General features: G+C 39.4%; 1 protein-coding gene across 1 annotated transcript in view; it reads right to left on the reverse strand.

Moving 5' to 3' along the window:
* Positions 1-12510, reverse strand: part of FAM13A (family with sequence similarity 13 member A) — a 250927-nt gene that overhangs the window by 180882 nt on the left and 57535 nt on the right. The window contains exon 5 of the mRNA XM_006768190.2: positions 4395-4548. Within this exon, the coding sequence (XP_006768253.1) occupies positions 4395-4548 (154 nt within the window). The remainder of the gene's footprint in view (positions 1-4394; positions 4549-12510) is intronic.

Below are 12510 nucleotides of genomic sequence, written 5' to 3' on the forward strand. Positions count from 1 at the left end.
TTCCCTTCTTTAGTTGCCAACCCCTGTATCCGCATGCATTCATGCCTCAAAGACAAAAGATGGTGGCAGCAGCCCCGGGCATGAAAACATCCAAAAACAGATGGGAGAGGTGGGCATTCTGATTCAGAGGCCTACTCTCTTCTCTCTTTCCTAAATTAAAATTAATTTACGTATAGTAAAATATATAAATCATAACTGCACAGCTGAAGGAGTTTTGACAAATGCGTACACCCACATAACGCACATCCCTATTGGGATATATAGTACATTTTCGTAACCACAGAGAGCTCCCTAGAGCACTTTCTGGATTCATCATCACCACTGCCACCACCCTTAACTGCACCCAGAGGTAACTACAGCTCTTATCTCATAAACCATTCTTGTTTTTTTGTTATCAGAGATGAAAATTTTTCCTAGAGGCCCTCTACCTCTTCATGTAAGGTAAAATGTCTCTTCTGACCTTTAGTCAATCAGTAACTAAAGAGTGATTATAATACCACCCTATTTAAGACCATTTATGATTCATCCATCCCTTGGGTCAGAGGGAGGGGCCCATCTGACCCCAGCACTTAGCTTCAGGTCCAAATAAAATGGTGTTTGTGTGTGTTTTGTATTGTTTTGAAGCTAGAGGGAAATAGCTGTGTGTGCGCAAACACATGCACTACACACGTACTGAAGCATAGTAACCTCCATCTTGGGTAAAAACTGCTGTTTAAAATTTTAACCCTGCTACTCTGTAAACATTTTCTTGCTTAATAGGAAAAATAAGACTACTCCTCATTCCAGAGAGGCCATAAAATATGCCCCAGACAGAGTTGTCAGTGCTGGCACCAGGCCAGGCCTTGAGATATGGTCTCGCGGCCCTTGTCCCAGCAATCAGGACTTTTTCTCAGAAGGTCCGGAAGTCTCATTCCAAATATATGGTCTCGCGGCCCTTGTCCCAGCAATCAGGACTTTTTCTCAGAAGGTCCGGAAGTCTCATTCCAAATTTGGAAAACAAAGAGCTGAAAAACATATGAATTGAAAAGACTTCCACCATATTGGGCCCCAGAATTTGAGAAGCAAGAGCTCCTCTGGGCCCGCTAGTGCTAGCGAAAATGAACAGGACTACAAATAAATTTGGCTTATTGATTAAGGCGTCTTCTGATTTACAATATAACAATACCATTTTGTTACTCTATACATGTAGACATCCAACATCTGACCTATATTCTTCCAACTTAAAAAAAAAGTATCTTTCTAAAAAAAAGTATCTTTCTTGTTGAAAGTATTACAGATGTACCCCCTTTTCCTCCCATTGACCCCCCTCCACCCTACTTCCGCCCCTCCAGCTTTATTTCACATGCAAATATGCTCATTCAAGTCAATGATTAAAGTACTGATGACACAAACAAATGTAGAAACCTTCCCTGAAGTTAAAACACCAATCCACATTCCAATGCTGTGGTCAAAGTTCTTGATCCAAGTCCAAATACAATCAAATTTATAGTTGTCTGCGCCCCAAATCTCCCTTTAGTCCACAAAAAATATCATGAAAAATGTCATTCAACACTGCCTCTGTTTCCTATACTGGGGTACACAAAGGTGTGTCAGTGGGCACAGTTAGTACCTTCCCCATTAAAAATGCCTTTCCCCGTTTTATACCTCAGTCTCAGCTCAAACATTTCTATCTCTGCCACTCTTGTGTATTTTTTTTCACTTGCTTTGTGCCTGTTTCCTTTTTTTGTACACATTCTCTAAGAGCTGAACTCATGAGAACAATCGGAATAATAACATTTTTTAGTTGCCCTTTCATTTTTACTGCTTTTCAGTGTGTTAATGATTTCATTGTGAGCCTCCAATTCCTTTTTAATCTACCTTCTCTTGGTTTATATCTGTTACTACTGAGGAGACAGAAGCAGCGAGGTAGATGGGGCGGCACCATGGGGGCGGAGACAGGAGAATGAGGGAACCCAACTGGGCGGGGAAGGAGGGGCATGAGCTTTAAAATGTATGAAAGGACCAATCAGGAACTAAGAAGCATATGTACAAAAAGGTGTGTGTGCTTCCTCCCTTCTTCTCTCCCCCTGCATAGCCACAATGGATACCTGACATTCCTGTTGTGGGGGAGCACATCCCCGTGCCCATGTGGCTTATGCCATGTGGGCCAGTACCCATGGACTATAACAGACTTTAATAGCTTGGATGCTGAACTACTCATGACAGTAACATGCGAAGTAAGCTCTGGACACTGGCCTGCCCTGGACCTTTTCCAGGACTGGCTTTTCTCAATAAATGTTGATCCGCTGTTTTCGTCTGCGACTTCATTCTTCGTTTTCTCTAGACAACAAACTCAGCCTCAACATCCCATGTTTTGGTTTCACTATGATCTTAGGAATTTAAAGAATCTGCTTTCTAAACAATGGCCAGTTTTACATATCAAGCTGTGGCTAGCATATTCTTCATGATCTGGGGCCCTAAAATGGCACTGACACATCCTGTTAAAATAATTCCCATAACTTCTATTTCATCCTTACTGGTTACAATTAAATCCATAAAATCTCATCCCCCTGTTGCATTATCTACCCTTTCAGAAATAAGACTCTGAGCAAGATCAGTTAAAAAAGTATCAAATATTCTGCCTTAGCAGAATGATTCCAGAGTATACACATGTCGTTTCTAATCGTGACAGCTGTCTGCCTCTAGACCAGATCTGAAACTTGCATCAGGAGAATAGCAGTCATATTCATCAACCTAAGGTATCTATCTGTATTTGGGTCCCACAGTATTATCAGTTTATGTGTCTTAATCTGTACTCTCATGCTATGTTCTCCACCATGCTTAAACCTACAAACGCAAGGATTTCCAAGCAAGGGCACTCTTCCATATATCTCAACATATAATCTGTTGACATAATCCAGAGATTATCTATATCTCAGCAAGTTTGTGCTGCTTATCTATTTTCATTATAATTGAAGATTACCTTATTATTTTATCAGCCCTATTTACAAGGTATGAGTATTAAAAAGCATCCAAGATATAGCTGGAAGAAAGTCAATCACTTTTCAACATTTTAAAAAGAGACCCCTTGCCGAAACCGGTTTGGCTCAGTGGAAATGAAAAAACAAATTTAAGGTAAATCTTTTCTATTTAAAAAATAATTTCTTTCCTTTTTTTTTTTGGCAGCAGACTGATATAAGTAGGACTTTTTCCCCCTCCTTTTCTCTTTTGATTCACTGATATTTTCTCAGCTTCCATATTACCTCTACCTTAGATTACACCTGATATTCTCCAAAGTATTTCATTTTATCTGAGCATTGTTTTTCCCTTCCTTCAAATTTCAGTTTAAAGTTCTCTTTATTAGGTTGGCAGGATTCCTGCTAAGTGCATTTCTCTCAGATTACTCTATCTGTTATAAGGAGTCTGTAGTATTAAGAGCATAAGCCCCAGTTAAGAAAACCTACTTTTAGTCTTCCTGTGCTGTTTTGATAGGGTGCTACCTGATACCCATTACCTTTTATTTCTTCTTCACAGTCATGCCTCAAATGGAAGAAGAGATGAAATCACCCCTTCAACACCCACACCAAGTACCTCTAATCATTCCTTAGCATTGAATCAACAAGAGTAGAGTAGGTCTGTAAATTTGGTCAGTTTCAGGAAACCTCCTGAGGGAATCTTCCATTATCAGTTCCATCATGCTTTTACCTCAATATAAATGAAAAAGAAATGCAATGTCTCCTTTTTTCCCTCATCTGGAAAATTTGGTTTGGATATTTATCCTCTGACCCTCAATTGTAAATCTTTAGAGACCTACATGCATTTACCTAATGTGTAAAGAATATGCTATAAATTATCAGCCAATGTATACAAACATATAGGGAGAAATGTCAAGAATTCCTTTTTAGGTTTTCAAAATATTCTCCTTTACTGATGATAGTTACCAATAACTACATATATGGGAGTTAAAATCTGAGGTTGAACTTGAAAGTGTACCAGACACAAGAGTGACAAAAAGACATAGAAATTCTGTCTGAAGGGATTTTGCATTTTACTCAGTAAGCTAGCACTCCTGAACACAGACATAAGCATGTATCATATCTTTGCTGTAACGCCAGACTTTCATAAAAAGGTGGTACATACAATCAACCACAGCACTAGACTCACATAGGTGCTTTTGAGATGATTTTACAGTAGCAAGGAAACACCAATTCACAATTCTTCTTCAATCTTAGAAGAATACATATTACTTAACAAACGCTTGATAGAGAAAATAGGAATCATAAGAAGAATGAAATAAACATAGGAATAATAACCTGGAGTTATATCCAAATGGGATTTTCTTGAAAAACAATGATGTAAATAAAATGTCTTCCACTCAACATACAGCAATCTTGAACACTAAATATCAAACTTACTTTTACGATGATAAGCTTCGTTGGGTTTTCACAACTCTGGTTATCATTTCCTGTGTGTTCTACTTCAAACAGGGTATTGTAATTTTCTAGTATTGTAGCCATTATCTTGTTGCAGAGGTCTTGCTCTTTCATGCATTCAAGCCCAGGTGGCACACTAAAAATAAGGGGAAAAGTTTTGAGAGGAATTACTTTGGAAACACAAAAATGCCAGCACAGCAACCCAGGCTTATATGTTGACATCTCCTCAATGATTGATCAGCCTTCTTATAAGGACACCTGGGATTTCAACAAGCTATATAGGGCCACATAAGATGTTAGGACACTTGCTGATGACCAAGATCTGAATCAATAGCTTGTGCTGAATAAGAAAAGTACCAGGTGTTTGGAAAGAAGGTATAGGTTAACGTGGGTGCGATAATGCTTTGTATATATTAGAAATTGCTATAAGTAAGGTAACATTTATCTAAATGTAAAAGCAACAAAGGACAAGTGTTATAACAAAAAGAAGGGTTATTTTATCATGGCAATAATAGCCACCTAAATAACAGCAACACAATTCTTAGATAATGTACAAAAAATCAAAGGAAAAGATGAATACTGCTGGGAAAATACTGATAGTTACTGAGGCTGAGTGATGGGTACATGGAAGATAGATCATGTTATGCTGTCTTCATTTGCGTATTTAAAAAAATTCCATAATTTAAAATAAAGTGAAAAAGGAAACCTCTAAATGAAGAAGACACCATAATATACATAAGATAAACATCTCTTCAGTAAGATTAGTAGTTAGAATAAGAATTCCTACTAACAATAAGAAAGTGATTTTTTTAAAAAGAAACAAAATCATGAGTTGAAAAAGTTATAGAAGAAAATAACTGGACAGTCAATCATCTTATGAAATGATATTTAACCTCAGTAACCAGTAAAACGAGTTTACAAAGCAAAACTAAAATATCACTTAATACCCATCTGTATTCGTTTTGTGTGGCTGCTGTAACAAATTATCACAAATTTGGTGGCTTAAAACAATAGAAATTTAGTCTTTCACAGTTCTGGAGGCAGAAGAGCAAAATCAGTATTACTGGGCAGAAATTACTAGGAGAGTGTGAGCAGGGCCACGCTCCCGAGAGAGGCCCTAAGGGAGAATCTGTTCTCAGCTTCTAGTGGACTGGCAGCATTCCTGGCTGTGATTGCACCATTTTAATCTTCAGTCAAAACCCACATCGAATTTCTCTCTGCTCTGCCCTCAGAAGGCCTTCCTCCATTTGTATGTATCTAATCTCCCTCTACCTCCTTCTTTTATTATTTTTAATCCTCACCTGAGGACATTTTTTTCCATTGCTTTTTCAGAGAGAGTGGAAGGGAGGGAGAGAGAGAGAAACATCAATGTGAAAGACATATCAACGGGTTGCCTTCCACACCAACTCCGTCTGGGGACGGGGAGCAAGCCCACAACTCAGGTTGGTGCCCTGGACCAGGAATAGAATCTGAGAACCTTTCAGTGCATCGGCTGCCACTCTAATCACTAACAAACACTGGCCGGGGCTCTCTATCCCCTTCTTAAAAGGATACACGTAGGCCTGGCCGGTTTGGCTCAGTGGATAGAGCATCAACCTGCAGACTCAAGGGTCCCAGGTTTGATTCCAGTCAAGGGCATATGCCCGGGTTGCAGGCTTGGTCGCCAGTGGGGGGGCGTGCAGGAGGCAGCCGATCAATGATTCCTTCTCATCACTGATGTTTCCATCTCTCTCTACCTTTCCCTTCCTCTCTGAAATCAATAAAATATATTTTTAAAAAAAGGATACACGTAGTAATTACAATTAGTCCCACTCAGATAATCCAGGATAATCCCCTTATCTCAAGATTTCTATCTTAATTACAACTGTAATGTTCCCCCAGGTAAGGTAACATCTACAATTTCCAAGGACTATCACTTGATTACTCTGGGGGACACGATCTACCCTCTTGTAATACCTTCTAGGTACATTATACTAAGGTGACTCCCATGAGTCACATTCTTGTATTCCCCTTAGTTGTAGACAGAATCTGTGTTACTTCTTTTTAAAAAATTTTTAGAGAAAGGGACAGATAGAAATGGTGAGCAAGAACCATTGACTGGCTGCCTCTTGCCGGCCCCTTACTGGGGATCGGGCCTGCAACCCAGGCATGTGTCTGGACCCAGAATCAAACTGTGACCTCCTAGTTCATAAGTCGACACTCAACCACTGAGTCATGCTGGCCGCTGTGACTTGCTTCTGATCAACAGAATATGGCAAAGGTGACAGGATGTCACTCCCATGATTACGTTATGTCATACAAGACTCATCTTAGCAAACTTGTATGTGATTCTGCTGCTGGCCTTGAGGAAATAAGCTTTGTTTAGAAAGAGCCTGTGAGAGATCCATATGGCAAGGAACTAATGTAGACCTGAGGTCTCTAGCTCACAGCCAGGTAGAAGATGGGGTCCTTATTCATGCAGCTGCAAGGAAAGGAGTTTTACTAACAACCTGTGTGGATGAAAGAGGCCACATGCTAACCTGACAAGCTCAGGGGAGGCCTGCATGGCAGTCTTGCAAACTCAGACACCTAAAGTAACCACAAAGGATGGTCTGAAATTAAATTTTAACTAAAAGCAGTTATGGTGGGCAGTTACATCCTAGGCCAGTATCTTCATGACAAGATCAACCTTTACCTTAACTGAATGTATCCATCTTTTTGCATCTATAACAGCGTTTCTCAACCTGTGGGTCGCGACCCCTTTGGCGGTCAAACGACCCTTTCACAGGGGCAGCCTAAGACCATCCTGCATATCAGATATTTACATTACGATTCATAACAGTAGCAACATTACAGTTATGAAGTAGCAACGAAAATAATTTTATGGTTGGGTCACAACATGAGTAACTGTATTTAAAGGGCCAGAAGGTTGAGAACTGCTGATCTATAATAACTACCCTTGAAATGTCTGGGCAACTTATAACTTCCCTTTTTCCGGACCCCTTGGGGCACAACCTAATGTGCCTGGGTGCCAGGGCAGGTACCACAAATTCCTTTATTGTTACCATGTTAATCGTTCCTGCACCCACCTAAGTATGTGTCTATCATTTTACTTTTTATCCAATCCTAGGAGTTTCCCCGCTTTGCTTTCTCCAGCCTCTCTAATTTATCACCAGTGGTTTTCATGTAACCCACCTATGTCCCCTCCTTTGGTTGCAATGTATAAAAATAGATGAGAAACCGCCATTCTCTGGAGCACTATCCCAATCCGTTGAGATATTGCTTCCTGGCAATTGTCGACAGTTAATTCACAAACAACTCTTTACAGGTTTGAATGTTTTTTATGTTAACACGTGAATGAGCTTGAAAGCAGATTTTTTCCCCCAACTCAAGCCTCCACTGAAAATACAGTCCAGCTGATACTTTACTTTCAGCATTGTGAGTCCAAGAGCAGATGACCCAGCTAAGTTGTGACACAGCAAATGTTTACTATTTTAAGTCATTAAATTTGTGTTGCTTTGTTCACAATAATTGAAAACTAATACAGAGTTTGGTTTCTGGAAGTGGGGTGTTGTTGTTAACAAATATCCTATCCAATAATGAAGGAATATGCTAATTGACACTCACGCGGTCGCAAAGACGGTGGCACCCATAGCCAATAAGGAGGGAATATGCTAATTACTGCCCCGCCCTCAAAGATGGCAGCTCCTACAGCCAATAAGGAGGGAATATGCTAATGGTCACACCCTCAAAGATGGAGGTGCCTACAGCCACAAGATGGCGGGGCCCAGTCCCCTCAGCCCCTCAGCCCCCCAAGGCTGGCCCAAGGCGCAGGCAAGCCTCGGATGGCCAGTCACTATGAGGCGCACTGATCACCTCTTGGTCTCTTTCCCCGGCCAGCAGGCTCCAATTGCCCAATGGCAAATGGGGAACTAGGGGGAGGGGCAGGGCCAGGGAGCAGGCAGAATAGCTGACCTCTTGGTCCCTCCCCACAGCTGGCAGGCTCCAATCGCCTGATGGCGAACAGGGAACCAGGGGTGGGTGGCAGCGGGGGAGGGGGGGGTCAGCTGCAGGCAGCTGGGGAAGATGGCCCTGATCACAGGCCAGGCCTAGGGACTGTACCTGAATTTGTACGCCGGGCCTCTAGTCTAAAATAAAAAACAAAGTGGAGGCTCCTCAAAAAATTAAATATGGAATTGCCTTATGACCCAGTGATTCCAAGTCTCGGTATATATATCTGAAGAAACCCAAAACACTAATTTGAAAGAATATAAGTACCCTTATATTTATTGCAACATTACTTAAAATAACCAACATATGAAATTGACTCAAGTGCCCATCAGTAGATAGTGTTAAAAATGCTGTGGTACATATACAGGAGAGAGTACCACTTGGCTATAAAGAAGAATGAAATCTGGCCTAACCAGTGTGGCTCAGTGACTGAACACTGACCCATGAACCAAGAGGTCACTGATTTGATTGCTGGTCAGACCACATGCCCGGGTTATGGGCTCGATCCCCAGTGCAGGGTGTGCAGGAGGCAGCCAATAGATGACTCTCATCATCACTGATGTTTCTGTCTTTCTCTCCCTCTTCCTCTCTGAAATCAATAAAAATGTATTTAAAAAAAAGAAACACAACTTTAAAAAAAAGTGCTTTCAAACTATAAATAAGCATACCAAGTTTTTTTATTATGTAGAGTAAGCATTTAACAGTAACAATGCTGGTCTATCCTGAATTTTCAATTGGATAAAATGCTCCAGTTATTTTCACAAGAGCTGCTGTTCTTTCTGGTTGCTAGGTCTTTCTAGTCCTTATCTCTCTTGAGAATCAAAGTTTAAGACTAAGCATTAGTTTACTGTAAATATCAATTAGCTAAATTTTCTGCCATTTTTGCATCTATGATACGTTAAAAAGAAACATTTCTGTAGTCTTCTTCAATCTTTTATTTCTAACCTTCCTAGTCAACATATTCTTCTCAGCTTTGTTTTATTGACTTTTATATGCATAAAGTCTTCTGTCTTAATCTCAGTCATTAACAAAAGGCTTAAGTAGCTAAAGAGTGATGAGATACTTCACTTGTAACCTCTCTTTGTACTGTCATCATTTGGTTCTTCAATATAATTAGAATATGATTGTACACCCAGGACTGAATGTACCTAATTGCATTATCACTAGATCACATTGCCCAATCTTGTTCACATTCATTCCATGCAAATATTATGTCAACTTCTTATTATTTTGCAATTAAAAAATGCTGACATGTTGGAACACTCTCCCTTAGGCAGTTCTTTGCAAAATTAAAAAAAAAATCTATTATTGAAAGCAATCACTGGAGTTCAGGCTGAATAACCATTTTAAAAGGTAAATATTGCCAAATGTATACTGTCCTACCTATGAGTCTATTGTGATCGACCTATATTCATTATATGTTATAAATAAAAATTTAGTATAAATGAAAAGCTGGAAGATTTTTTAAAAAATATATTTTATTCATTTTTTACAGAGAGGAAGGGAGCGGGATAGAGAGTTAGAAACATCAATGAGAGAGAAACATCAATCAGCTGCCTCCTGCACACCCCCTACTGGGGATGTGCCCGCAACCAAGATACATGCCCTTGACCAGAATCGAACCTGGGACCTCTCAGTCCGCAGGCCGATGCTCTATCCACTGAGCCACACCGGTTAGAGCGTGGAAGATTTTTTTAAAGGCTCCTAATGTTTCTTGGAATTAATGTGGGATGGTAGAAACAAAAATTTCCAGAATTGTTTATGTACCTGGCTGCATCGTAGGCAATGTTTTCCTTCTTAGAACTACCGATGGTGGTGTTTCTAGGTATTCAATTTTTATCATGTATATCAGGTTTCATTTTTCCCCCCTTCACATTGTGGCTTTTATAAATATTGCCACTAATTAATCCAAGTGATGAGTTAGTATTTTCTCCTCAAAAGTTCCAATAGAAGATAAAACCTCCTAAATGAAGGTTCCAGATTACCCAACTATGTCTATGTAATAATCAATATTCTGGATACACTGAAAAATTTCACATAATTTAAATATTTTTCAAATATCCAGATATTTGACATCAAGTTGTCAACTGAGTGGATAAATGATTTAAAAAAATTCATACTGGATAACTAGGTATGTTTCAATATATTTTAGTACATGGTTTCAACCAAAATAGTGAAAAATAACTGATTATTATTCTTAACAATAGTTATTAAACCTGCAACGATAAAAATCAGATAGAAATTGATATACTTAAGAACATGAAGATTGGGATATCTTTATTGTAATTTTCTGAACAAGAATTTGTGCGATAAAGAATTTTCTAAAGGAGAACAAATAAATTCATGGGCTATGAAAAATGGAAGGATAAGAGGAAGAATTCAGCATTTGCACAATTGTCCGGAAGGAAAAGAAAAGATGTGGGGAAAAACCTGGGAATCAGAGAACCCACAAGATCAGGGATTTAACCGCAATCTAAGTAAAAAGTGGGCTGCTGTAGGGCGGCTCCAGAGTGGTGGAAGCAAGGGTTTACTGGGTGCATCACCAAGGAGTTGCTGCTATTTGAGTATGAGTGTGTGAACATACATATATATGTGTACAGATGCATTAATTATAAAAGAGTCAGCTAATAAATTGTGTAGAATTTTAATTTATGACATAACCAGAAGTCAGTGAAATATTTATCAGGTTTGCACCATTCACTCAGAGTAGCCATCAATCTTTCTGGTCACTGAAATGTGAGTAGGTAATATTCCAAAACTAAAAAGAACCTAAATGTTCACCAAGAGGGAATTAAATAAATTATAAACCACTAGGGGCCTGGTGCACAAAATTCATGCAGGGGATGGGGGGTGTCCCTCAGCCCGGCCTGCACCCTCTTGTAATCTGGGACGCTTTGGGGGATATCTGACCACTCTGCCTGCCTGCCTGATCACCCCTAACCTCCTCTGCCTCGGCCCCCGCCACCGTGGCTTCGTCTGGAAGGACGTCTGGCTGTTTAGTCTAATTAGCATGTTATGCTTTTTTTTATTATAAAGGACTACTACTAACATACAACAGTGGTGTACAGATTAATATTTGCTAACATAGAAAGATGTTCATGGCATGTTATTTAAATGATGAAGTTAGTAACAGAATAGCAAGTAAGAATATTTCTTTTATGTAAATGCATTACATTTCTATGTGGAAATTTCTAAAAGAATATTCAGAAAAATATGAATGGCAAGGGTCACTGGGTAAATTTTATTTTGTATTTCTGTCCTTTTTGGTATTATTTTAGTTAGTTACAAGGAACAAGGGCTTACGATTAATGAAACTAATAACGTTACTTGGAAATTTTTTAAAGTGATGAAAGTATATGCTTCTAGGAAGCTTAACAATCTGATAACAGTACATTACCTCACCCAGACCAAACAACTTTTAATAAGATGCTCACTTGTTCTCTAGCAACATGTTGGCCACCCACAGAGAGACTACTAGTACACGAGCGCTTTCATTTGAAACCTTCTGAGTAAAGATGAGATAATTTCACCTCAGTGTTACCTCTAGCAAAACAACTTTCATTAGTTAAAAGGTACCACTAAACATCAAACTGTATACTTCACATAAGTAATTTGTATGAGAAGTGAACAAAACTATACTATGTGAAAGGTGCCGAAACCGGTTTGGCTCAGTGGATAGAGCGTCGGCCTGCGGACTGAAGGGTCCCGGGTCCGATTCTGGTCAGGGGCATGTACCTGGGTTGCGGGCACATCCCCAGTGGGAGATGTGCAGGAGGCAGCTGATCGATGTCTCTCTCTCATCGATGTTTCTAACTCTCTATCTCTCTCCCTTCCTCTCTGTAAAAAATAAATAAAATATATAAAAACAAAAACAAAAACAAAAACAAAAAACTATACTATGTGAAAGGTAAGGAAGCCCCTTCTACCTGTGAGTAATAAATGACCCTCCTACATGTGACTAATCTGGAAAATATTTGCCCTGTATACTCTTAGGTCAACTAAATTAAAACCAATTCCCTGATAGCACTGAAAATTAATTGTATGCCAAAATTTTGTTACATATATGGCTAACCTTAATAAAATATGTCTCCAGTAAGTAATGCTGATG

Source organism: Myotis davidii, unplaced genomic scaffold (assembly GCF_000327345.1).
Source record: "Myotis davidii unplaced genomic scaffold, ASM32734v1 scaffold963, whole genome shotgun sequence".
In the NCBI taxonomy this organism is placed as follows: Eukaryota; Metazoa; Chordata; class Mammalia; order Chiroptera; family Vespertilionidae; genus Myotis; species Myotis davidii.